Source organism: Lagopus leucura, unplaced genomic scaffold (genome assembly GCF_019238085.1).
Source record: "Lagopus leucura isolate 7727_CA_CO unplaced genomic scaffold, USGS_WTPT01 Super-Scaffold_100157, whole genome shotgun sequence".
NCBI classification, from domain to species: Eukaryota; Metazoa; Chordata; class Aves; order Galliformes; family Phasianidae; genus Lagopus; species Lagopus leucura.
Window position 1 is genome coordinate 47,370,587 of NW_024962334.1, and position 27,747 is coordinate 47,398,333.

Below are 27,747 nucleotides of genomic sequence, written 5' to 3' on the forward strand. Positions count from 1 at the left end.
GTGTATTCACCCATAGAACTGAGCCATATAGAGGTCTGATGGGACTGAATCTTCAGAAAGCATTTGAGTCTCCCAAGCAGTGCAAATGAATCTGTTGTGATTATCGTAGACTATCGTGACACAGAAGCATAGAATCATAGAATCATAGAATCATAGAATCACAGAATCATAGAATCATAGAATCATAGAATCACAGAATGGCCTGGGTTGAAAAGGAGCACAATGCTCATCCAGCTCCAACCCTCTGCTGTGTGCAGGGTCATCAACCAGCAGCCCAGGCTGCCCAGAGCCACATCCAGCCTGGCCTCAAATGCCTGCAGGGATGGGGCATCCACAGCCTCCTTGGGCAACCTGTTCCAGTGCCTCACCACCCTCTGGGTGAAAAACTTCCTCCTAATATCCAACCTAAATCTCCCCTGTCTCAGTTTAAAACCATTCCCCCTTGTCCTATCTTCTCCACCTCTTCATTATCCTCTAAAAGAGTAAGAAAACTCTCATCATTCCCTCCCTGTAAATTTCTCTGTGATGATTTGTAGACACCATCCCCACATCAATTCCTTCTTCCATTGCCCTGCTGGCTCTACTCTGGTCTGCGCAGCCACATGGCACCTTTACCATTAATGTGATGGTTGGACTAGATGATCGCAATGATCTTCTCTAACCTTAATGATTTTATGATTCTGTGATTCTAATTTCACCATCTTGAGGCCACTGGTGTGATAACTGGGACCAACTGGACCAAAGTCTGCATCATCTCTCTCCAATTTTCTTCTGCTTTGTTCAGTCTGGAGATCATTTAGCAATAGAATAGATGATGGGAAAGAAAGATTGTTCTGGCATTGTTCTGGAATCCAAACAAGACTTGTTGTTTTTCTGTTTTCCCAAGTATTTCCTCCAAATATTTTTTCTTAGTTTATAAAAATATTAACACTGCTAACAGCTTCTTCCTGCTGTTTTCCTGGTCACTTCTCAAGACAGATCCACATTGAATTACAAGAAGAAATCTGAAAAATGTCCAGGAGTTTCAGGAAAACAATATAAAAATCCATAAGCTGACAGTTTTTCTCTATGGTTATACTTTAGAAAAATCAATTTTACAACTTTTTCATTTAAACTGTCTTAAAAAATAAAAAATAAAATCCAACACCTGCAAGCAATGTGCTTTTGGCATGCTGCAAATGAGTCTCTCCTGAGACAATGTTGTTTAGAAGGATGGGTAATCATAAGGGATCCTGTTTTTTGTTGCTGATTGAAAAGCTCTTGACAAACCCATATTTTTTTTTTTGTGAAAAATAGTTTGAGGGTTCAAATATGCTGTTTAGATCAATGCAAGTGGGCAGGTTTGGGACAGGAGGTCGCATGTTCCAAATGAACTGGGAATATTAATCATTTCTTTCCTTGGAAGAAATGGTAGAATTCACTGAAGATGTAAGCCAAAAAGAATGCATAAATTTGAAGAAAACAAGCAAATCTGGTACACATCCCACATCTGATGTTGGACACGTATCAGTCATTTGGGCAGAGATGAATGGAGGATATGGCTTGTGTCTAAGACATGTACATCAATGGGAGAAGCTCCTCTGCATCCAGAGCCGTAGTTGTAACACTTGTGGATGGAGGTAGGGAAGGTGGGAAAGGCCTCTGTCATCTCTGGCAGAACTGGGCTTGGACGTGTTTGAAGAAAGTTTGTGGGCTCTCCTTCAGCCAAGAAACTTAAACTCTTCAGATGGGTTCAGCAAAACCATTTGACTAAAGAGCTTGCTGGATCCAACAAGTAGATTTTCTCTGCAGTTGTTTCAAAAAGAAGAGATGCTCACAGGGCAAGCTGTTTTGGTTGGCAGTCCTGGGGTCCTTATTGTAACCAGTCCCCAGAACCTGGCATAATGCTTTCATTCATCAGATTTCAACCACTAATATATACATATTCAAGCCTCTATCCTCTGTCTGCACTTTTGGATTGCAAAGCCATCATTGTGGGGTTTATAGAAGTCAACTGCGGAGGCAGGAATTGAAATTTTGTCCCCTAAAATATATTCTGCTTCTTCATCCCATCGTAGTTTGCTAGGAGAGGCTTCACAGGTCCTATGATGTTCTTGCCACTGGTCAAAGAAAACAGCCTCTCAGGGGAAAAGCTTGTAAATTCCTTTGTTGAAGAGGAACAGAAAGAAAAAATTCTTCCAAGAAAGAGAAGGACTGTTGGGTTGAGGAGATTTTGCTGGTGGCCCTGGAGGAAAATAAAGGCCTGGTCTACCTAAATGGACAACAGAATGAGAAAGGTTCTTCTCATTCTATTGGTAAGCATTGTGAATGAAGATGAGCTTCATAAGTGGGAGAAGACACATAAAGAAAAGTGCTTTAAATGGCAATGGACAAAATTCATACAAGAAATTAAGACAGAACTTGTACCCATCAGATGAGCCTTGTTCAGGATGAGGCTCTAGGGAGAAAAAGTTTCACGTTCCTAAGTGATTTTAAGATGGCATCTCACTAGATTAAATGGAGCATTAATAGGGCAGTCTGAATTATTCTTTCCTTCCTAAGGACAAAGAAGCCAACCCAACCCCTCCTATAAGTGGTTGTTATGCTCTCACCTCTTGATCTTGAGATACTCAGCTCATCATTCCTCAAGATAGAAGAAGCCACCGCAGAGCTCAGTCTCTGTTTTTTTCTCCTGCTATGCTGATGTAAACCTCACCTCCAGTTTCCTGATGCTTTTACTTTGCTTCTCAGACCATCTATCCAGCTCAACTGAGGCCTCATTCTTTCAAATCCCTTTTAACCTGGGTTCTTCATGGAAAATCTCACATCTATACCAGCACTGAACATCTTACTCGTGTTGCCAACACTTCTTGTTATTCACAGCAGGCTCTTTTATGAGTGGTAAAAGTGGGACCTAATAATACATGCTTCTTAAGTGTACGTATACATTTGTTCATTTCAAATGATGGGATCTCAGTATCATGCAAATGGGATTATTTCCCCAAACATTCTCAGATTCTCAGGTTGAAGGAGGCGATCTTGCCCCTCTGTTCTGCCATGGTGAGACCTCACCTAGATACTGCATCTAGATGTTGAGTCCTCAGTACAGGAGGTAGTGAAGCATTGGCACAGGTTGTCCAGAGAGCTGGAGGATGCTCCATCCCTGGAGACATTCAAGGCTAGGCTGGACCAAACTCTGAGAACCTGACGGAGCTGGTGGTATCTGTGTTCATTGCAGGGTAGTTGGACTTGCTGGCCTTTAAAAATCCCTTCCAACTCAAATGATTCTATGATAAAATCTTGTTTCCCCCCCTAAAGCAGTTATCAAACACCTACTGGGTACCTCATAGATTGTGACTGGCATTATTGAAAACCAAACATTAGAGGATAGCTTCTGCAGCTCTGGGTGCCTTTGCTGCCAGTCACAGCACAGCAGACAAACCCAAGGAGACTGGCCTAGAACATCCATCCTGAATGCTCTGAAAGTAAATGATCCAAATCTTCAGTCATGAGGCTGAGAGACCAAAGTCTCAGCTGAAGTCAACCCCAAGGGCTCAGGGAACAAAGTCCCCAGTGAAATACTGAGGGATGTGTGTTGGTGTGTGATGGTGCTAAATGCTACTTTCATAGTTTTGTAGAATATCACAAGCTGGAGGGGACTCACATGGATCATTGAGTCCAACTGCTTTCACTCACTGCTTTCTCAGGGGAAGGACTCAGGTCATAACTCTGCAGAGGCCATAACAGCACCACAAAATAATCGTTTTGACAAGTCAAGACATTTGGAAACCCATCAGCTCATGTAGAACTATGCAGAAGCCACAGCACCTCAGTGAAGGGCACACTGTCAATTGCAATACACTGAGCAGATGTGAGTCAAAAGTCTGATTTATTTCTCCGCTTCTTCATGCCATTTTATCACAGTTCATCTTTGCTCATCTTCTAAGGCTGCACTGTAAAATCCTCCAGGCAGGGCATATGTTTAGTTCCTGGAGGTTACTATTAAAGTACCCATTCATCTTGGACTGTCATGAATACTCCCTTACAGTAGCACCGTACTACAGAGTAGTTATAGTTGCATAGATTACCATAGTTTTGGAACAGATGTGCCTTAAAGCTCTCCTTATTCCTCGAGGGTTGAAATCTCGTTGCACAGAAATTGTCTTCATTATTGCAAGCCAATAAAGTATTCAGGATGGTGCATGTAAATGCTGTTTGATGTCACTGCCCTGGGACTTGTGTTCCCTGTGTGCTGCAGGTTGATAAAGTGGAGGAAAGAAGAGGGGAGAGGAATTTTGGGGCCATGCCTGCTCACTGCTCGTCTCCTAGAGTGCAGTGGGTGCTATTCTCTTATTCTCTCCTGCCTGATCTGTTTCCCTTTCCTCCTTCCTCTGGTTTCTTTCCCCCCGACTCTCAGTTCTGATCTCTATGCAAGTGGCACAAGCATGCAGAGAACACATTAAAACCATCTGTGAAGCTGCTTGGCAGCTGGGTAAACGCAAACATGGTCTTGAGGTGTTTATCTAGGGGTATGGAATATAAATCAGCCCAACTTATTCTGGCATCATGCAAGGCATCAGGGAGACCACATTTGGAATACGGTGTGCAATTGTGGTCGCTCTATTACGGGAAGGACATTTGGTGGATTGTAAAAAGGCAGGGAGGAGCAACCAAAAAAATGACCCAGCATTTTAGGACAGGAGGGAGAGAAAGGGAGGGCTGGATGGCCAGTTTGTGGGGGTGTCTGGTGCTGCAGATTTATTTCATAGCTGGCTGTCAGAGCATGGATCATATAGATCTGTGGGTGGGAATGTATGCAGAAAGGGGTGTCTGGTGGCATTGCCTCTGCAGCACAACACAGCAGAAGCATGTATCTGTTTTGGGGAAGGATGCTCTGCATGCCTCCGAGGACTTTTGCATGGCTGGCTAGGAACAGTGCACGCATCCACAAAGACCTGTGTTTGTGAATAGGTTCTGTGTTCTGGGCAATGTGAGGAGTGGGATGGGATGTGTGGGTGGAGGTCCTGCATGCTATTACTCAGAGACATTTGGTGGTCTGTGCACTGGCATTTAATGGGCAGAATACCCCTTGAATGCTCAGTGCTGGAAGAACTGGACTTAAGAGGGGAAGGACACACGGGGCTGGGTGTTGCTCCTTGTCACAGTAAGGCAGAATGGGAAATCCACAAAGTTCAAAGTGCTAACAGGACACAGTTGCAGAGTGTTGGCCACCATGACATCACTAGCTCATTTCACATGTTACCTGTCCCCCCACAACCCAACAGATGAACCTTCAGCATCCCATGTGGCAACACCCAACATACAGTACTGGCTGGGCTCATCCAAAGCATCCTCCTGTCCTCATTCTGTGGAATCCAGTTCTTCCAAAACCCTCCAGATCTCCTTCCAAGAGCTTATAGCACTGGTCAGAAATCATTAAATATAAATGTAGAAATTAGCACAGCAACAAGTATTTCAATGCAGCTGTATGTGCTGTCATTCACCCTTTTTCCATACACACATGAATCATTTACACCTATTGTTACCCCTAAGAGCTGTTCCTTCTTTGCACCAAGACCAATTACTGCTTAGAACACATTTCTCAGTAGGACTGGAAAGCTTCAGGCCATAAACCCTCACAGGTTTTGTACAAACAGGGAGAGGCTAGAAAGAATAGGAGAAGATATGGAGTTTATAGTGAGCTGGGGTGTTTAGGGAAAATCCGGAACGCATTTGTGCCCTTTGACTTCAAGGCCACCTGAGGATACTCCCTACCTCTGAGGACAGCCTGGCAGGATGGATGACCAAGGGATGGTGGTGCTGGGCCTCTGGATAGAAAACACAGAGCAGGAATTTCTTCTGCAAGCCGAGAGATTGCCTAGGCTTGCATACAGGTCCTTTAGGGACAATGGAGCAATAAACTCAGGTGGGCAGCCCACATACCTTGGGTGAAAACACATGGCTTCTCAACTAAAAATAACCCCTCTCCCTAGCAAATAGGTTTGTTTATTAAAAAGAAAAAAAAATAGAATGGAAAAAAAAGCACAACCATTTTGAGGCAAGCTGCAACACACCTAAGACTCTGAGAAAAGACTGCCGATGGCCTTCACTAATAACAGGTTTGTGTAAAAATCTCTCCTGCCCCACAAAATGTCCCATCTCCTTTTCCAAACCAGGGAAAGACAGGCTTTTAATTCACAGGCGAAAGAAAAAAAATCAGGTCTGATGGCTTATGGCTGGGAATTTCACTTCATCCCCTTCCAGGTTTAACTTTGGGGTGGCATCAGGCTGCCCACCATGGCTGAAATCTAATATTTATGTACGTAGACGAGAAATTTTAGGGTTTCCTGTTCTTTCTGAAAGTCTTTCATCTAGAGACTATATTTAAAGAAAGAAAAAAAAAGGAGAAAAAAATGAGAGAAAAGAAGAAAGGAAGCCAAATGCTTGTGGGGACAGAGGTTTTTCCTTTTTTGTGTGTGTGTGTGTGTGTGTGTTGTTTAGTTTCTTTTCTCTTTTTTTAATTATTATTTATTTAAATTTTTGAGCATCTTTCCCTCAGTACATTAGCTAAAAGCAGCAGATGAGGAACATATCCTGAAATGTGAGAAAGCACCACATGGGGCTGTACCCATGTCAGCCCCACTCCGTGTGGGTTGGAGCCCATGGCAAGTCCTGAGGCTCAGAGATGTACCTGGTGGTTAACCTGCAGAAAGCAGCACTGTCTATGAGGTCTGTGTCAGGAGGACACAGGGGTCTCAATCCTCTCCTAGCATCTTTAAAACTAATGAAAAGTAACATTTTTAGGGGACAAAAAGGAGAATTTGGAGTTTTTACAAACTGTGTGTATATATATATATATATATATATATAAATTTATTTGCTAGGTTTTTCTTATGGACTATCTAATCTGCTAATAATATCAGGTAGAACAGACACATGTCTCTGCTCTCCAGAAATGCTTGATGAGTCTACGCTGTACCCTGATGCTCCTTAGAACCATGGAATCACAGAATCATTAAGGTTGGAAAAGACCTCTGAGATCACCAACCCACCCCACCATGCACACTGACCACATCCCTCAGTGCCACATCTCCTTGGTTCTTGAACACCAACAGGGAAAGTGACTCCATCACTTCCCTGGGCAGCCTGTGCCTATGTACCACCACTCTTTGGGAGAGTAAAATTCTCCTAATATCCAACCTGAACCTCTCCTGGTGCAACATGGGGCTATCTCCTGTAGTCCTATCACTGTTACCTGGGAGAAGAGGCTGACTCCCACCTCACTATAACCTCCTTCCAGATGAATATAGAATCTAATAAAGTCTCCCCCTCTCCATGGAATTCCTCCAGACTGAGCCATCCCAATTCACAGAATCACAGAATGGCCAGGGTTGGAAGGGACCCCAAGGATCATGAATTTCCAACCCTCCTGCCACATGCAGGGCCACCAACCTCCACATTTAATACCAGACCAGGCTGCCCAGAGCCCCATCCAACCTGGCCTTGAACACCTCCAGGGATGGACGGGGCACCCACAACTTCTCTGGGCAGCTGTTCCAGCACCTCACCACTCTCTCTGTGAAGAACTTCCCCCTGACATCCAACCTAAATCTTCCCTCCCTCAACTTAAAACCATTTCCAATTCCCTCAGCTGCTTCTCATAATAAGATCTGTGAAGCCCCTACCACTGTCAAAATGGGACTTAGGCATGTATGTTGTTAAATTGCATCCATCTTCTTTCAACTGAGCAAGACATTGCTGAGCCACGGCAGCAGATAATGTATTTGAATACTCCACCTGACAGATTTGCCTGGTCAGTTTATCAGGGCGTGGGCCAAGGATCAGAGAAAAGTTAAAATTAAGACACATGTTGAACTTCCAAAGGCTGGAAGCCTTTGGATGTCTCCTTCCAATAAACATCACCTTCCCGTGTTTATAAGAAAGTGAACACAACTATCCTTCATGCACCTGTCAGCCTCTTCCTTTTTTTCCCCCACAATGAGTTGTTCAAGTTTTAGGCACACTAGCCAGGTTTTACAGGCATTTTTGGTAGCTAGAGCTACGTGGAATCAGCCTTGAGACAAAGATTAAACCAACATTAGCCAGATCTGTAAATGTAGGCTGACAGGGACAACTTCAATAAGAACCTGGAAGCTGCTGCCATTTGGCACTGCAGCACAAGGCACATGGCACCTGCTAACTACCTTGCTAATTACCTGCTTCCAGAAGACAACACAGCTTGACTTGAGATGCTTATCTCTCTGAGCTTGCTGTTTACTGAAGAAGAGCTAATGAAGTCTATGCACAGGCAGGATCACATTTGCCAGTCAAAGAGCTTGTGCTGGTGTGTATCTCAGCCCAAATTCAAGCCCAAACTGGAAGAGTGTTGCACGGAAACCTGCTCCTCAATCTCATCCAGTGGTGCTGGACTTGCAGGTCCCTCCTGCAAATGGTCTTCTTCACTCACACTGAAGTGTGAAGAATATTTCTAACCTGTGATTAACAGGCAAACATGTTAAGAATGCAAAGCTGCAAGGAGAAAAAGGGACCAGCAAATATCAGCACCGGAGTTTGATTCTGAGCTGATCTGGACTACCCTCTCACCTCTTAAGACCCACAGATCTCACTGTAATTCTGATATATCACATTATTCTGAATGAACATTAGCGTGGGGGAAAAAAAGTGCCGAACGATGGCTGAAAGCAATGAGTCTGAGACAAATCAGTGCCCTCACTGAACTGAATGGGAATCTGCCAGCTCACACCAGGCAAAGAGCTGGCCTGAAAAATACACTCAACAGTGTGATGGGGAAAAAAGGAGGAGAATCCAGGTACCCATTGCACTGCAGGAAATTTCAAATGTGTTTTCCTCATTCCAAAACAAAACCAAAGGCTTTAAAGCGAGCATGATGATGAGAGTTTTGAGTTTCAGTCAAGTGGGATACGTCCAAAGACTTTCATTACTTTCTGTCCACCTGGATTCGAATCCTTGGAGCCTCACCTTGAATTCCAGGACAAAAGGAAATGTGGTTTGTGGTTTGTGCCCTGGCTGAAGAGTAAGGAGATGAGAATCCAAACCTTGGCTCTGCCACAGACTCTCCTTTGAGATGGGAGGTGAGGCGTTGAATATCCCTGTGCGTCAGCTCCCAAGAATGAGGACAGCAGCCCTACCGAGCTTTTATGCCAGCTTACGTGATATTTTGTTCTATCTAAAAATGTAGAAATTAAAAAATAAAAAAAAAATCAAGGTGTCCCAGATTCACTCATTGCTTCCAAAAATACAGATCATTGCCTACTACAGAGAGGAGCAAATAATGTCACTGTGCTGCCATTGCACCCAAGCAGAGGCAGAATTCAAGTAGCCATCTGCCAGGTGGTATCTGGCAAGGGATAGCCAAGCTTTTGAAGAGGGATGGCCAAGCATCCATGGAACACCATGATAGCAGAGTAGATGCATACACCCCTGGATGTGCAATTGAGCTACAAAGGTGGAATTAGAGGGGGCAACAAGGGATAAATTGCCTTGGGTTTCCAAAATGTTTGATGTTTAGCAGGCAATGCTCAACGCTTACCCCAATACCTTTCATTCCTGTTCCTCTCTCTATGATGATCCTCTTTTTTATGTGGCTGTATGAGGAAGCTGATTCAGCTGAAAAAACAAACTTCCTCCAAAAAGGCTCTTTCTCAAGCTCACCAGTTGCCCCATTTGGTCCTGCCCAAACTTGCATGCTAAGGAGAATCTGAAATAGCAAATTAATGATTTCTGTGCTAAGAAATTTGATCTCTGCACATGGGTCCTGTTACCACCATCCATTTCTGCTTCTTGGCTAAACTGTATTATCAAGAATATAGATGTATGTTGAACTCACTCCTTCTCTTAGGTACAGAGGTGCCCTCCGGGACCGGATAAGATGCAACACACAGTCAGGAGTCCCTGGGACTCCATCTTCTCCTTGTCTGAGAGGTGAGATATTACTGCTGCCTCTTGAAATCTCCCAGGTAAGCTATTCTGGCTGCCTCAGAGTCTAGTTCAAACATAGGTATGTTCTTGGAGTGTCAGTGAGATCAGATCTGCGGGAAGAAGCCCTCAAGGAGTGCCTTGGGAAAGCAGGAGCTGTCTGCAGAAGTGTGCATCCCACAGTTTAGAGAGCTGCAAGAGGGAGGCATCCCTGCATGCAGATGGCAATGGATGCTTACTTATCTCAAGATCCTCTTCTGATGCTGTTCTGAAAGCTGTAACACTGGATGCAGAGGGGGGCAGACAGAACTCCACAGTGGAAATATGAGAGGCAGCCTTCAGGCTGCACAGCAGTCTTACTTGGCACAGAGCTTGAGTGAGTATCTAGTGCAAAGTAGCTCTAAAACAGCCATAGGGTCAAAGGCCTCATTTCCTGTAACCTTTGTGGTTAAGAGCTTCCCTGGAGAGATGGGACTCTCAAGTCCTGAACTGCTGCTCGTTGACCTCGGCCAGGGGTTTTATGCTGGAACTCTCTCCTTTCCCAAACATCCTACACCCCTGGGCTCTCTGATGGGCTGTCCCACAGCTGAAGGCTGCTGCAGTGCTCCTGGAGTAATATTGGCTGTGCAAGAAGATTAGAGCCGGGTAGCTTAGCCCAGCTCTTGCTCTAGTGTTTTTTTGATACTTTTAGATAGAGTGAAGTAGAACTAATGGAAGAGATTTCAGTTTCCTTTTTCACCTTTCATATATCAGGCAGTAACAAACAACTAAATAAGGAAGACTGAAGAAGTCTCATCCTTTGACAACTGTGTGATATGCCTTCCTTATGACACTCAAAACAGATAAACTACTTAACATCTACTGTACTGGAATCACCGATCCTTGATACCTGAGCCTCAAAGGCTACAGGGAAGATGCAATGTCTACAAAAGCCTCAGTATCCCTATCTTGCAACTCTAAATCACCTGGATTGGATTAACAGAAATGCTTGTTGGAAGGATCCTCTTAACATCTCTTGTCCAACCTTCAGTCTTAAAACCAATCCAAAGTTAGGTCAACCATGGCTTTGCCTACCCAACTCTTGAACACCTCTAAAGATAGAGATCCCACCACCACTCAAGCAAACTATTTCAGTTCTGGGTACCCTCTTTGTGATCACACCATCATCAGTAAGCACATAACACTGTATCCTAGGTGTTAGGTAGTTCATCTAAATAGCAATTGTGTGTTTAATCTGTGATCAGTTTCCAGAGACATTTAGGACTCAGATGTTATCAAAAGATGTCCTCCTCCATCCACTAACTCTAGAAGGAGATTGGATGTTCAAGTTCATCAGTAATTTTCCTCTTCTATATGCCATCATCATCACTTTCACCACTTTGGCTAAAATTCACAATGTTCTCTTATGGCAACAGTTTTTGATTTACGGGCATAGAAACATTGGCATATTGATGACACAGGCTGCTATTATTATTAAATTAGAGGGCTAAAGGGACATGGGCAGATCTCTCTGCCTGCAGAATCATGTTTTATTTTCAGGAAAGTCCAAGTCTTTCTGAGTCTGAATGGGAACATTTTGGGGAATAACTCTGTCCCACATCACTGCAAGTCCAAAGTCATGACAGAAGGGGCCTGGTGGGGTGATAACACAAGAATAATCCTATGCCACCCAAAGAGAAGCTCCTCAGGAATGCTTTGAACAGTATCACAGTATCACAGGAGACTGCCTGAAGGCCTGGAGTGGTCATTCAGGATTTATTGTGCACCAAGTCACAACAATTGTGCCCCACTTCTGTATGTAGGGGATTGGTGCATATTAATTCTGAGAATTGTGTTGCCCTTCCCAGATTTATTTCCTTTTTCCATTTGTGGTGAGGGAAGAAGCAATGGGATTAAGTCCTCCATATGGCTGAGAAGAGCACAGCTTCATATGTCCCTGGGTGATTAGCACAAATAGAAACCAGACCCCAGTTTCCATATCAAAGGATGATGGGACTGGACCTAACCACTTTTCACATTGAGTTATGAAGCTTTTGTGCAAAGACTAGGCATATAAGCCTTAGCCAAGAGATGCGATTATGCAGATTGCCCTCTTTTGTTCTATTACTCCTCAGCCCCTGAGAGGGTCTAAAGCAACTTAGGACTCCTGGAGCATGTAGGAGTGGGCAAACCACAGAACAGAGTTTGAGTTAGTCTGTTCACAAATACCTTACAGCATTATTATCTCATGTGCACAGGGCTGCCAAAGAGATCTGGATGGCAGCTCTTCTGCTGAGTGGTTAGCTCTTTTCCAAATTGCATAACTCTCTGTCTCTGACCAAATCAGAGATGCTCTGAATTGCTGAGTGCTGAGGAGTCACACAGGTACTGCCAATGGAGGGATTTTTTTCTAAACAGTATTTTACATCTCTTAGGAAAGGTCAAAGAAGGATTAATTGTGCCTTTGGATTGGGGAATCCCTTGGAAATGAGTTTGATCCGACTATCTATTGCTGATAATCGCACTGACTCTTTACAGCCTTGACTGTACTGCTGTAGTGTATCAATCAAGATAATTATTCCTCCTTTTGACTATGCTATGTGGGATTGAGCAGAGATTTTCTACAGAAGATGAAGCAGCAGACAGATTTATTACTTGGGCAGCTCAAGACAGCTTTTTCCAAGGCCAGGACTCAGTATGGATCCATGTGATATCTGAATGACAGAGGATTAGATTCCTCTCTGCCACAACCAAAGGAAGAAAGAGCCTTGCAGTTGAGGAGTCAGACCTTAAAACACAACCAATCTCTATCATTTCATTCCATTGCTCTAACAAAGTGACTGTGGTAAAGAACCCAATGTCTGCTTCTTGGTTAGACACAGTCACTGCCTCCACAGCCCTACTAACACTGCTGCTGCCAGTTAAGAGAGGTCAGTGCAAAATACTGATTGTCTCATACAGAAAGGTTAGAAAATAAGGTGTGAGATCAAGACCAGCTGGTAGATAGCACCAGATTCCAAGGTAGGCAGGTGGTCTAAACTATAACAGAAGGAAATGCCTTTGCACATATGGTCTTTAATGAGGCACTAATTGGGCACTGGGTGAACAGGACAAAGAAGTACAGAGGATGTGGCTTGAGGTTTTGGCTGATGTGAAGCTGGAGGTCTGGAATAAAATGAAAGGTGGGGTTTTTACAACTCTTTTCTGTGATTTCCAGCAGGATAGGGACACCAGGAGGGCAGGCACACCTACTCCAAAGTCACAGCTAACTCTGAGAAGCTTTTCCTAACCTGGCAACGCAGTCTCCAAGTACTCCTGCCAGTAGGAAGAGGGATCTCTAAGATGCAAGGGTGAAGGTGAGAGGCAATCTTGCTTGCCCTCTTTCTCACATACAGTTGCAGAAGGGATAGGATGCCCACCCAGATCGCCCTGGGTGGGTGCAAGATGCCTCAATATATACAGCCCTGGTGCCAATAATTAACACATGTGAGACTGATGAAAGAAGTCAATGAGGGATGATTATTTTGCTGCCCACATGAGAATTTCTTCTCCCTCCAGTCCTACATCTGGTAGCAATTTTACAGCTCCAAATAGAAAGGAAGTAGATGAGAGGGGCTTAGTCAAGCTCAGGCCCATATGAGGAGAGCAGAGACAGTATGCTAGAAGGAAACAGACGGAATTTGGGAAAGCTGTTTTGCTTCCCATAACACTTGAGTTCTGCTGCAAAAGATGGAAAGGTGTATGGATTTTTTGTGTGATCTCCCATGCGTTACTTGGGCTTTGGGTATGGCGATAAGGGCTGTAAATCCATGAGTGTAATTCTTGCACCATTCAGACCCCTTGAGTTTCCAATATATTGTGCTATATAATCTAATTGAAAAAGCAGTTTCTTGGGCTGCCTCAGTCACATGCTCCAACCTAAGCATTGCAGGGTTGAGGGGAAGGGTTGGGATTGTCCCAGCCATGCAGTCTGATTTGCTGTGGGAACACTCACCATGCACCTTGGGCACCTTGGCTTTCAGGTGTCGCTCGCACTTGGCCTTGGCTTTTAGCAGTAGAAAGATCTGCTCCTCTTTGGTGATGACATCATCAGCATCCACCTGCAGCGATGGGAAGAAATGAGGTTAAACCTCAGCATGGAAGAGCAGCGGGACACAAACTACTGAGATAATGCAAGTGTGATCTGAATGCAAAATCTCCATTGCATAAGCAGTTTTCTCTACCAGCCTTGCTCTTCCCATCTCATTTCAGCAATTGGTGTCCCAAGCAACAGCTTCTGCAAGATGCCACACGGAAACACCTGTGCACATGGCAAAGGAAGTGCACATTCCAATTGCTTATATCTAGAACATGCATGTACCCAGGAAGGGAGAGATTTCTTGGGTGGCATACCTCAGCTAGGAGAGATGAGGCTACTGCCCAAGGGAAAAAAGCATAAATAATATTGGCGCAGCATTTTTTAAACATTGGTCTTTTGGGGACATAGAAGTATAGTTAAATATAGCACTTAGGGAATGGCAAAGCATCGCTGTGCTTCCTGACATCAACCTCTTGGATAACACTGCCAAGGGTTAAATCATCAAAGGCTTCTCCCTTTAACAATCACAGCTTGGCATCAGTGTCCAACTTCTCATTCAGGCCTTCAGCCATGAGGCATCAGGTTCTATCAACATCGTTAGAGGAGTTAATGAGCTGACAGCATCTGTCTCTAAAGACTGAGGAACATCATCCTCCAGAGGTCAAGCTACAATAATGAGGAAGGGCTACAGGCAGAATTCTTTTCCGCAGAAACTACTTGCTGATACAAGATGTACAAGGCCCTCCAAGGCACTTGCTGGTTATGAAAACCCATCCTGCATCATGAAGATGGTGCATTCCCTCTAGGCAAGGCTGCCTTCTGAAAGTATAGAGTAGGCTGGACCTACAGGTCCTTTGGTTGTTATAGCATGAAGAGTTTTGACCTAATGCAACACGGCTGCTTTCACTGGGAAAAAATTCTTTACTCAGAAAGTGATGAGGCACTGGCACTGCTGCCTGGAGTGGTTGTGGATTCCCCATCCCTGGAGATGCTCAAGGCCAGGTTGGATGGGGCCCTGGGCAGCCTGCTCCAGTCGGTGCCAACCAGCCCATGGCAGGGGGTTGGAGCTGGGTGATCTTTGAGGTCTCTTCCAACCCAAGCCATTCTATGCCCACCTTACCCTCTAGGTGGTCTATGATCTGCAGTGAGTAAGGACAACTATGGATGGTATCTACCCGCTAGCATGCCTTCCTACTGAACACATACTTGTGAGATCTTTCAGGTTTGGGTCAACCGTGCTTTTCTGCCACATACAGCAGAAGAGTCTCTGGGATACTGGGGCTAGGATCCACAAAATCACCTCAAAAGCTAATTTAAAGAATGAAAGATCCACATACGGTGCCCCTGAGAGGAAGCTGGTGGCTGAGGTACTGGACTGAAAGAAGAAAGTGATGTAGTAAGTTGGGTAAAATCACTGTTCCCCTCACCGCCTCCATTTCCCTAATATTAGTCTGCTTTGATTAGACTATGAAAGCAATAGGAGCAGCAGTTATGTTCCTCTGGATTTACATAAAACTTAGCAGTCACTTGGGATAGTGTAATGTAATCAAGAAGGGCTCCTGTATTGTGTTATAGAAATAAACTGTTGTTTTGTTTGTTTGTTTGTTTAATATATAAACTTATATTGACTGCTGGTGAGATTGGCACCACTGTACATCTGTAATGCTAAAACTTATGGCAGCACTCCATAACCTGATGGATTGAGCAGGTCTAAGCATCAATGCGAAGTACAAGCAAGCAAAGGAAAACACAAGAAAGAGAAGAGGTGAGTTGCAGATGAGAAGGAAACCTGTAGACAGGTTGTAGAGTCTGCCTAGAGTCTGAAGCAGGGCAAGAATGATATTTCATTGTATTCCCCCCAAACTTCCATCTTCAGAACATAATAATAATGGTTAATGAAGTCCTACTTAGCAGTAAATGCAGATTCTAGTTCACATGCTCTCTATAGAGGGGAACAGTGGATGTTTGAGCAGCTGATGTAGTAACAGACATGCAGATGGGTATCTAGATCTGATAATGGGATTCTGAGTAAAACAGAAGTTAGTTTTTCATGTTCTTGGAAAAAAATCCACATTAAAATCCCTCGTCAAAACCACATTAATGTTAATGCAAAAGAAAGCCACCCCTTTCCAGATGTTTGGCCACTCCAATTTAAGGCAACATCCAGCATTTCAACTCTTTCATTGGAAACATAAAACCTTTGGGTTAAATCCTGCTGTCATTTATAGCTGCACAAATCCTGAATGATTCCACCAAAGCCAGAGGAGTTAGTCTGGATTTATAGTGGCTGAATGGAGCAGAGTGTGACCTCAGGCATTTCAAATAATTCATCCCTTCTGTGCTTCACCCTGAGACTCCTTCAGCCATTCTTTGTGAGGGGGCAGCTCCTGCCAGCAGGATGTATGGCCTCTAGGCCAGGCACAGAAAATAAATTTTATTTCCCAGAAGCAAAGCTGAAGCACCAAGCACCGTGCCCAGAGAAGAGTAGAAAAGCTAGAATAGGGCTTGGAACTGAATCTGGGCTGATATGAGTACAGAGAGAAACGTTTGAGTTTTTGCTGATTCTAGGTGTCCCTGTTTGAGCAGGGTGTTGGACCTCCAGAGATCCCTTCCAACCTCAACCCTTCTGCAATCCTCCTTGGCTGAGGAAGACGAAACGTTCATGTAAATACACACATGAAAAAGAATAGATATTTTCATTAAGTCCTCTGGCTTTAAGGAGACAAGTGGTGGCATCATCCCTGGTGGTGCTCAAGAACCATGAAGACGTAGCACTGAGGGTCAGTGGGTATGGGGGGAACGGGTCAGAAGCTCAGAAGTCTGATCAAGCCTCTCTACTGGTCTTTCATAAGCCCTATCTTAACAGAGAGGAATATCCCTCACTTAACAGTCATGCCTTATTCACATCATCTAGTTGCAAAATAGATAGACTCAAGAAATTAGACATATTTCAATCAGACTTAGCAAAGCTTCCTTTTTGACAAACAGTCTTGATACCTGATCCAAATAAACTGTGGAACGGCCTTGCTGAAATCATTAACATATGGGTACATCAACTTATTTTAATCTGAATATCCCCAGGCAGCAAAATAAGTGGCTCCACTTTCTGATGCAGGAAGATCTTGAGTCACTGGCCACCAGAAACCAGAATCTGACAGCTGTAAGAACTGTCTCTAGTTCCAAAGGCTGAAAGCTCCTGGGGATGCTCTGCCAGAACAGGTCAACTCAATAAATCTATTTTTACATTCCTATGGATACTTCTTCAAGGCAATAAAACATCATATCCTGCTGTGCATCTAAAAAAAAATATGCATGTACACTTAAGATGTGCTATGCTCAGCACAGCCTATTCTGTGCACCTGCTCTTCAGGACCAGGCAAAAGTAGATGCAGGGAAGACACCAGAAGTATTTCTTTCAAGTTATAACCCGCATAGATTTACATATTCAACACTTCCATCATTTTTCACTAAGAACCTCTCCCACCTGCCTGGAGCTCACCTATTTACAGCTCAACTCCTTAATCTCTAATTCACTGGACACACATTAGTCAGTAGAAAGGAATTATTATAACAGCTCACAAAGATAAAACCTGCCTCGTTAGCCAACACAGGCCATCTATAAAAGCATTTACCCATCTGGGGTGCGTGAGTGTTTGTTTATCCAGGGTTCCTTAATACTCACTGCATATTCAACCGCAGATATCAGCTGAGGTTCATGCCAAGCTATCAGCTGAACCAAGTCAGATCAGCTGTGCTTTTTTACAATTATAAAGAGACATGAATCAGGTAAAGGGGTTTTTCTTTTTTAGAACCTGAAGTGAAGACAGAGCTTTTTATCCCAGAGTTTTCCCAGGTGGGGGTGATGATTTCCTTTCCTTCCTGGTGGATGGACATAAGTTCATAAGTTATGGTGTTGTCCTTTTTTATCTATCTCTAATACCTAATTCTCTTTGTATAAGGGTTCCTTGGTTTCCTTCTACACCCTGGGCAATGATTACAGTGATAATATTTTAGAAGCTCTCAAAGTCTTTTTCTTTGTATGCAGGAATTTAATTAATGAGAGTTAAACTTGGCTTTATTTCAGGGTGAAGCATGCCTCTAATATAGAAAGAGAATACCTTAAAAACAAATAATCAGCAAAACAAAGCATTCCTGTAAAACTTCTATTTACAGGAGCATTCTATGTGAGGTGAGTTTCCCAATTGCTTCTATTGCTATTGGCTTAATAACAAGTATGGATCCAGCTCAAGAGCTGAGGGTATGGATGCTTTGACAGCTCTGCACCCCTGCAATGTCAGATTTTTTGGGAACAGCTTTGATTTTACTCCCAAAGCAAGTGGCACAAAACGTGATTGCCCTGAAGAGTGAGAGGTTCTTTGGGCACCTGCAATCTGCACTAACAGGTCACTTGAGGAGAGCTGACAAGATCTGCAGAAGGTAGGAGCTCAATTTTCACTGGCTTGAGCTGTGAAGGCAAGAAAAGCATTTGAGGAAAGTCACAGATAGGTATATCCATCTAACTTAGTAGGATGAGGTCAGTGTGCCCCTGCAGACAGTAATCTCTGAAGAAGATCTGACAGCAAATCCTTTTCCATGAGCCCTTCCTAACGTGCTTCAGAATTAATTCCTGCATTGAGCGTATTTGACATGAAATTTATATAGACTCACAGATGTAACAGGCCTGGAAGCACACAAATAGGTGCAGGGGGACAGCTTTGCCCTGCTCTTCTGCTATTAATAAATGCATCTGAGAGTGATGGGGTCTCTTGCTTGGACTCCCCAGTTTTGCCAGTTCTCTACCCTCAAATTCCCAGTACTGTTTTCTTTCTTTGTTGTTTTATTTTTTATTTATTTATTGTCAGAAAAAAAGAAAGTTCCCTGTGGGGGAAAGATTTAAGTTATTTTCTCTTCCCTTTGTTCAGAGAATGCAAAAATACAAAGCAGGAGACAGGTCAAGCTGGGAAGGGTGAAATGACAATGCTATCCAGAGCCTGTTAAATATCTTTTTATTATTATTTATTATTATTATTTTTTCCCTCTCTTCCTTTGCCCCCAGAGGAGGCCACAGGCTAATTATGATAATGTTTTCTTGTATTTCCATTTCGTTGGCTGATCTCCCAGCCACTAAAATAAACCCCAAATCTCAACGGGGAGGTCATATTCATCCTTGTTTATGGGACTCATTTTCAGAAATAACACTATCCTTTTTGTGAAACTTCCCTGGCAGCAGCTCAAAAAAATAGCTGAAGGCAAACAGATTCCTTGGTCAGGGTTGAGAGCATCGCAGCTGCTGGACGAGCCCAGTGCAAGGGACTGCTGGTGATCACCACCTTGGAGGGCAGTAGGCTGGGTAGCTGGAGAAGGGAGAGGGGTATGAGAAAGAAGGGGTCTGTTGTGACAGGACAAGGGGAAATGGTTTCAAACTGAAAGAGGGGAGGTTTAGATTGGATATAAGGAAGGATTTTCTTATGATATGAGGTTATGATTTTCATATGATATTATGATTATGGTGAGGCACTGGCACAGATTACACAGAGAGATGCCCCGCACCTGAGTGCACTCAAGGTCAGGCTGGTTGGGGCTCAGAGCACCTGATGGAGCTGTAGACATCCCTGTTCATTGCAGGGGAATTGGCCCAGATGGCCTTTGAGAGTCCCTTCCAACTCAAACAATTCTACGAAAAGGTAAATATGAAAATGAAACCTGCTCTACTAAATTTTGCAAGAATCAAGATATCTGTTCAGATCAGGAGGTTAATCCAACAATGTTTAACCTAGGACCAGACCAGTGGCTACTACAGATGAGCATAATTCTGCTGAGATGAGAGCACCAGGCGGGTTAGAGGTCAGCCTGGGGTGCTGTGGCCTGGCAATGCAGACACATGGCAAGACTAAGTCATGCCCCAGAGTAGCAATTCAGCTGCCTCTGACAGAAGCTGATGTGGCCACTCTACATAGAGTGAGGCAAATTGTTACCACAGAGCTTGTGGTAACACTGGGTTGCTCAGAAGAAGGAAAATTTGGCCGCATGTAGGAGATCAGGAGCACAAAGTGTTGCATGGATCAGTAATGGGGTAGCAATGTAGGATGGGGGAAGAACTGAGGTTCTGACATCTGTTTTTATCTTGTTTTTCTTTTTTCTTTTTTTTTTTTTTCTTTTAATGAATGGGTTTAAGTGAGAAGGGAACGACCCTCTGTTATTTTGTCATTGCATTCAGGTATCTTGTTTTTCTCTTTTTATCCTGTGCTTCTGCAAATGAGTATTTGTGCAAGCCTGCAATTCCTGACCACTGGGCCCTGCTGATTTACTGATGAACCCTGTCAAGTATAGAACCAGTAATTTGTACACATTCTCTTGGACAAACTGTACCTTGTGCAATCTGTTAGTAGATCTGCCAGTCCTATAGCAACGTGGGATCTGCCAGGCTGCAAAATCTAAATGTGATTCATACAAGAGGAGAGGATCTGGTACTTCAAATTTCAGTGGCAGCTGACAGCATCTCCTTCATGGAGGGACAGAGCAAAGTAAATACAGATAAATGGTGCTTATTCTATTCCAATTTGGGCAAGACTGGACTTTCGTGTGTTGCTGTTTTGTTTTTTTTTTCCCACTGCACAAACATTTTAATTCCCTTTTCTTATTTACTGCTACCTCTGTGCATCTTCTCTGGCTGCCTGAGATTATCATTACTCTGTGTAAAAACTATGCAGAAACAACAAAAAATGCACTGGGAGCAAGCTGCTGCAAACAGGTTCTGCCTCGGGGAAGACTGGGGAGTGGGACTTGTTCTGCCTTGAGGGACTTAGTTTACCTGAATACACATCATTTCCAACTTTAAAAGAAAAATGTGGTTTGCAACTAATTTCCTGTCAGGTTAATGCTGGAAAGATTTTAAAATACATAAAGCTGGAGTAACAGTTGGTCCAGACAGAGATGCACTAGCCACATCAGTGGCATAATCCATTGCCAGCTGTTAATGGCAGAAGCTGTGGGAGTGGAGGCTGTGATAAGCTCAGGACACCAGGGTGTTGAGGAAGATGGTGGGAAGAAGGTCAGTTCATAGCAGAAAGTCCTATTCTTGGATTTTGGAACCGATAGCCCAGAGATGTGATGGATGCCCCATCCCTGGAGACAATGTCAGGCTGGATGGGGTTCTGAGCAGCTGATGGTGCTGTGGATGTCCTTGCTCATTGCAGAGGAGTTGGAGTAGATGGTCTTCAAGGGTCCCTTCCAACTCGAGTGACTCTATGACTCAGGTTCACCTATGAAAAGAAGTCCTGGTGGGTGCTCAGCTGAGCACTCTGTATGGTTATTCTACTACGTACATGTGTGTCCCGCACTCCATTCCACTTAAAGAGCCAATAAATAAATTCTAGGAGATGGCTTAGTGCTTTTAAAGGCTGAGATAATGAAGATTGGTCTGGGATAATAAAATAGTATGGCCTGAAGACAGAAGGCTGAAAGGAAGGGGATACCCAAGAGGAACCCAGCTAAGAAGGAGATTGGGGTGAGGTAGTTGATGTGAGGGGGAAGAAGAGCTGATGAATCCTGCTGAAGTGGGATGCTGTCCAGGGGCTGGTGAAGCATAGAGAGGTGAGCACATGAGATGTTCTGCCTGTTATTCCCAGCCTCCCAGAGGGTAAATTAAGTTGGTGGTTTTGCCTTAATCCCTCGACCACATCACCCAAACCACTGCCTGCTCCAGAACAGCAGTAGGTCTCTGCTCCTGCTAGCTGAGCTTGGGGACCCTGTGCTGCATCTATGGAAAGCCGAATAGCTTCCTGCTGTGCTTAGAGACATGTCAGTGCTTCCCAAGACTGCCCTCACCAGGCTGGCTGCAATCTGCTCTCCATCCTGCTCTCAGAGCCTGATATTCTGTGGTTAAGAGGTCCCCACAAACTTTTGAGAACTTTCCTGTTTATCGCTGCCTTGATGCCCTGCTGGGAGAAGACCATCTAGTTCCAACCTCTTGCGCATTTTCTAATGCAGTCCAGGTCTCAGCGTGGATTTCCCATGACTGCTGTAATAAGAAAGATGGCAGGAATGGGAAAACAGAAGAATGTCCATGGGAAGATGTTGTGCAGAATTGGAAATGCCTCATGTGAGGAATGAATGGCATTTAAAGATCTGCAATGTCTAACACTAGCATGGCAAAGCGAGGGCCCTGCAACTTCTTGAGTTTCAGCCAGGAAAGGATATTGATCCTGTGGGAATATACTGTCTATGTCATACCATGTCCACATCACACATTACTAGCACTGATGAATGCATTTCCACGTGCTGTGTGGACGTATGCAATTTGTCATCGCTAGGAGGGATGGAGGACACATCTGGTCCTGCAGCACATATGTCTGCTGTTCCTTGGAGAACAGTTCAGGCTGAGTTGGTCTCACTGATACTCTTCCAACCTCACTTGCTCTCACTTCTCCTTGGGGAATCTTCATCCTTCCAGCAGCACAGGCAGAAGGAGAAGAAAATCTGCTTGAATAAAGCTCAACTTCCAGACTCATCGTAACTCATGCTTAAGGGAATTAACTGATTTTAATGTGGATGGAACACAGATGTCCACTTTATTTGATGATAATGGCAAAAGATTTTTGGAGGTTGAGGTAATACCACGACAGCAATAGAACAGGTCTTTTATCATCCTTGTCTCTTCCACACTCTTGAAGATGATTACCTGTGTGTATCTCCTTCTCTAGCCATCCTGTCATGTAAATGCCTGTCTTACTATGTCTCATGTTTTGCAGTCAGCACCTGCAGTTCCTTAAGGGGAACTGACATTTAAAGTACACTTCCAGGATACAGAGTTTTAGGAGAACATCTCCCTAACTAAAGTTATTGCTTTCCTGCTTTGCATCCCTGGAGCAAATGAGGTGGAACCCAAGAGGCTGAGCTATGAGAAGTTCCTTCCAAGCAAGGAAGAAACTCATGACAACTGCTTAGCTGTGCTGCCAAGCAAAAGTGGTCTTCCTGGTAATTAGAAGATGGTGTTGGTGTAGAGAGGTCAGCAGTGATCAGTACTGGTTTGAGTTATATTCTTGAGTCATGAACGGCACACGTTACGCTCCACACTTGTGCAACACAGTTACTGTAGTAATGAATGATTAATCCCAACCTAAAGCTAATGTCTAACATGTTCAGATTAATTATGACCTAAGACCATCCAGGTCTTAACTCTGACTACATCAGACTCAAAATAGGCATCTGCTGGGCATCCAAGCTTGAGAGCTCAACCCACCAACTGTCCTCTCACAGAGGCAGGGACCGTAAGGTTTAAACTCAACCTAGAAAAGCTGGTGTATGCAATTCAATCTACCGAAGGATGCAGGAATGTTCCTTGGTGTCCACTTGGCAAACATGAAGCTGAATGTGATTCTTGAAGCTCTTGCGACTTGGGATCATGCTGGCTGTTAATGGAGCCTCTGTCTGTGCCCTACTGGCTGAAAAAGCAGGAGGGATGAAAAAGGAAACGGAGGTCACTCTGAAATTGTTTTGATGTGCTCAAACCAGCACATCTGTCTCAAACCTAAGGAACGATACAGTGAAGTGTTTTGTAAGACCCTCCATTTCCCAGTGTGTGAACATATGTACAGAAGTGATTTCTCTCTTCTTCCCTAGTTTCTTTGGGACCATACTTTCCTATCTATTAATTGTGATTATCTCACAATTTTCAAGATTCAGAGGGGATAGGCACTGATTTCTGCCCTATTTCCATTTACATTTTTTCAGTCTTTCAGAACACGAGTGGAGTCTGTTAGGCCATGAAAATGGCATTTTTTTTTCTCTTTTATTTCTTTAATCATTTGCAAAGGAGCTGGGGGTTAGAAAGATCAATATGTTCTGTGGGGGTGTACTTGGGAGGAGAATGCCAACAGCCTTTCTTAGCTCTCCAAACTGCACAGAGGCTGGATTATCTGCATTTCACAGTTAACAGCTGTTGCTTATCTGAAACCAGTCAATACCATTAATGATGAGAATGAAAGACTCTCAGTAGAGTGTCTAGTTGAAAGCCATTTAGGAGCAATTAAAAGTGGCCTAAGAGTTAAAGCCTGGGTTTTTTTTAGGAAGTAATAGCACACAAATATTTTCGATTTTCTTTCAAATCATACCAAGCTTTTCCTACACTGCTTGTGAAATAATCATTAAGAAGTCATCTCTAACTCTGTTTAATATGAAAGGTTCCTTTTTTTTTTTTCTGCAGGGAAGGTGCAGCTGGAGATGCATTTCTTTTTGGTGGCATCACTTTTAAGCACATGCAACCAGAGTCACTCTTGGACCACTGGGTAATAGAAGGCAGAGCTGAGTACATCTGGGAAGGCTCTGGGCAAAAGAGGCAGAGGGAAGGGGAAAGCAATGCCAGGCTGCAACACGAGCACCTCCTTCTCTGGGGTGCACTGGCTTCATGGACTAGATTTCCATGCAATAGGACCACACTGAGGACATCCCTACCTTATCACATGACTCCTCCAGTATTCCACCTCACTTTGTAGTCATGACACATTCCTCACTCATTAAGGAGAACAACAGCCTCAACAGGGGCGTTCAGCTGAACTCAGAGCCTGGTCAGGCAGCTTTGCATATATGAGGTATCTAAGTAACCACATGCATCTCTATCACCTGAAGTGAATGCCTGAGTGCCTTTGAAAAGTGAGCATGGGATTCTGCCATTTTCCCTCAGTTTCTCACAGGCACAGCAAACATCACCTTTCCTTGTCTTATCTGTTTTGGCCTCATCTTTGTGTTCATTGATGTCTCACTGGAAGAAGGAGAGGCAGATTTCAGAACAGACCTCTGCAATGAGCAGCAGTGAGTTGGAGAAGCATTCAGCTTCCTTCCATAGGCGTCTACTTGCAGTGGTATATATATGCATATATATATATATATGTATATTGCTGTTCTGTGCCTGGCAAATCATCAGCTTTTTGCCTGAAGACTTGACTGAATTTCCAGTACAGCTGTTCCAGGCCATGATGTGATTGATTTTTTTTTCCTCTTTTCTTTCTTTCTTTCTTTCTTTTTTTTTTTTTTTTTTTAATTTGGCTTATTCTTTTATTTTTCTCTTTCAAAAAAAAATTTTTTTTTTAATCTTTCAGCATGCTGCTGAGCCCTGATCAGTGATAAAGTACAAGACCACACAGTGGCCCTATACAGCCCATTAATTTTATGAGGGAGGCAAAGTCTTGGCATGTCATCCCTACTGCAACTTGGAGACCTGGGACACCAAATCTCCCAGGTCAGGCCAACCTGCTCCTTTCCAGAATCCTGTGTGCATTCTGCTCTCGGTGCCAGATCCAGATGTGTCCAATCTCTAATCCCAGCATTTTCCCAGCCAGATTTAGCAAAGACACATCCTTGAGCCATGGTCCAGCCCTCTGCTCTTCTCTCCCATCTGGGGAAAAAAATCACTGGAAGCTGAACTCTTTCTTCCCATCTTTGATGTCAGAGAAGAGTTTTGGTGGATGCTCCTGAGATGTTTCTGCTACAAATGGTCATCCCACATCCCTCAGCCTGCTGCCTCAGTACTGGGGATGTGGGATTCACTTCTGCCAGGTCACGTCCACTGGGGTGATGCTACCACTCATGGACCGCAGGGAAATGAATATTTGTGCCCTCTGCATGCTGTGCCAATGGTGTGGGCCAGGCAGGTATGGGCTGAATGCTGTCTCTCCTCCTCTGCACTGTATGTGCCAGCAGCCACAGCCGAAAGCAGAGAAACCTCAGCTTGCAGCACAGCAGCAGTGTCTGTTTGCTCCGAGGTGCACCTCACGTACCCCATTGCGTGGGACATGCTGAGCAGCACGGCCAGTTGCTGAGGTCAGTTATGAATGACAGATGCCAATGTACACTTAGGGCACAGCAAAGATAGAAGCTAGCATGGCTTTAGGCAGGAAAGTTGTCCCTTGAGGGGTGTAGCCATTGTGGTGGGGGTCAGGGCACTGTGACAATGCTGCATCTACAGATGCACCTCAGTGGGCTTCATGTCATCCGAGTTTAGAGATCAGTGCAGAGAAATAGGAGCACAGGGATCACCTCTTGAAGCAGACATCTCCCAAAGAAGGCCCGTTTGTCTGTGCTGGCTGTTGGCTGTTCAGCTCTGGGCATCTTTGTGACCACAGGAAGGATATTGGTTACAGACAGTGCCCAAGGCTGAAGGTGCTTTTCCAGCCAAGTGGTGGAGACTCAATGCTTTGCAGAGGTGTTACGGGTGAATCATATCATCCTGCACTGTTCTCTGCTCACTGTTCTCTCTGTTCTTATGCTGTGATGCATGCAGCAATGTACATTCATGCTGTACCCTCCCAAAGAAGGTGTCTGCATCCAAACTGTTGCTTGGAAGTTATTTCAGATGCATGATGACTCTGAGCAAGGGAGAAGGCTCTTTGGCCTGAGCAAAAAGCACATAGGGACCACACTGCCCATTTAATGGTAGAGATAGCTGCAAGCCCAGAGCCAGGAACTTTTCCAGTTTATGCACAACTTTTATTGGTAATCACAGAATCATCAAAGTTGGAAAAGACCACTAAGATCATCTTGTCCAACCATCAGCCTATCCCTCCCATGCCCACTGAACTATGTCCCTCAGTGTCACCTCCACCCTTTTCCTGAACACCTCCAGGGATGGTGACTCCACCACTTTCCTGGAAATCATAGAATGATAGAATGGTTTGGGTTGGAAGGGATCTTTAACATCATCCAGGTTGCTCACAGCCCCATCCAGCCTGGTCTTGAATACCTCATAGAGTCAGAATCACTGTTGTTGTAGGGCCGATAGCAGAATTCATGGGTCCAAAATCTGGAAGCTGTGAAGGAAAGAGTCTACGCTAGGCTGCTTTGGTCTCTGATGAAAATCTCTCTGTTGCATGGAGACCTGCATGGAGACCATGGAGACTCTTCGCTTTGAGTTCCTACAGCAAGATGTATGCTCAGAGCAGCATCCAAATCATAGAATCATAGAATCATAGAATGGCCTGAGTTGAAAAGGACCACAATGATCATCTAGTTTCAACCCCTCTGCTATGTGCAGGGTCACCAACCAGCAGACCAGGCTGCCCAGAGCCATATCCAGCCTGGCCTTGAATGCCTGCAGGGGTGGGGCATCCACAGCCTCCTTGGGCAACCTGTTACAGTGCCTCACCACCCTCTGCATGGAAAAACTTCCTCCTAATATCTAACCTAAACTTCCCCTGTCTCAGTTTAAAACCATTCCCCCTTGTCCTATGATTATCCACCCTCGTAAAAAGCCATAAAACTGAAGGCATTGATGTGAGACATGACAGTGAATTAGTGTTGTAGATTCAAGTCCAGCAGCTAAATGGCTTTAGGGAGAGCAGCACACACTACAGACTCCTGGCAGGAAAAAGGGTACGTGAGTTACTATGACTTGCTCAGGGTGTTTGGGGTGTCCAACCTCCCAGATAGACTACACCCAGTCAGTGCTACCAGGTTCCTACCTTCGTTGCACGTAGGCAAGTGCAAACAAACCTTTGGAGCAGGAAAGGGAGGTGGATAAGGGGGAGGTGGCAAGGCTTGGCGAGTCTGTGAATGTCTGGCCTGCCCAGCCCTCAGACCAAAAACCAGAGTCCTGCCCTGGTTTGGTGGGCATTGTGCAACAACGTGGCCTGGTGGCATCTCCAGGGTTGCTGCAGCACAGTGCAAGTATTCTCTGCAGCTCTGGAGTGTGCGACACCACTAATAGCTCTGGAGGAGCTGACATGCCAGCATTCCTCAGCCAGTGCCAGGAAAGCCGGGCC

At 44.4% G+C, this 27,747-nt stretch overlaps 1 protein-coding gene across 1 annotated transcript in view; it reads right to left on the reverse strand.

Moving 5' to 3' along the window:
* PTH1R (parathyroid hormone 1 receptor) overlaps window positions 1-27,747 on the reverse strand; it is a 105,531-nt gene that overhangs the window by 38,970 nt on the left and 38,814 nt on the right. Inside the window, exon 3 of the mRNA XM_042888268.1 lies at window positions 13,910-14,015. Within this exon, the coding sequence (XP_042744202.1) occupies window positions 13,910-14,015 (106 nt within the window). The remainder of the gene's footprint in view (window positions 1-13,909; window positions 14,016-27,747) is intronic.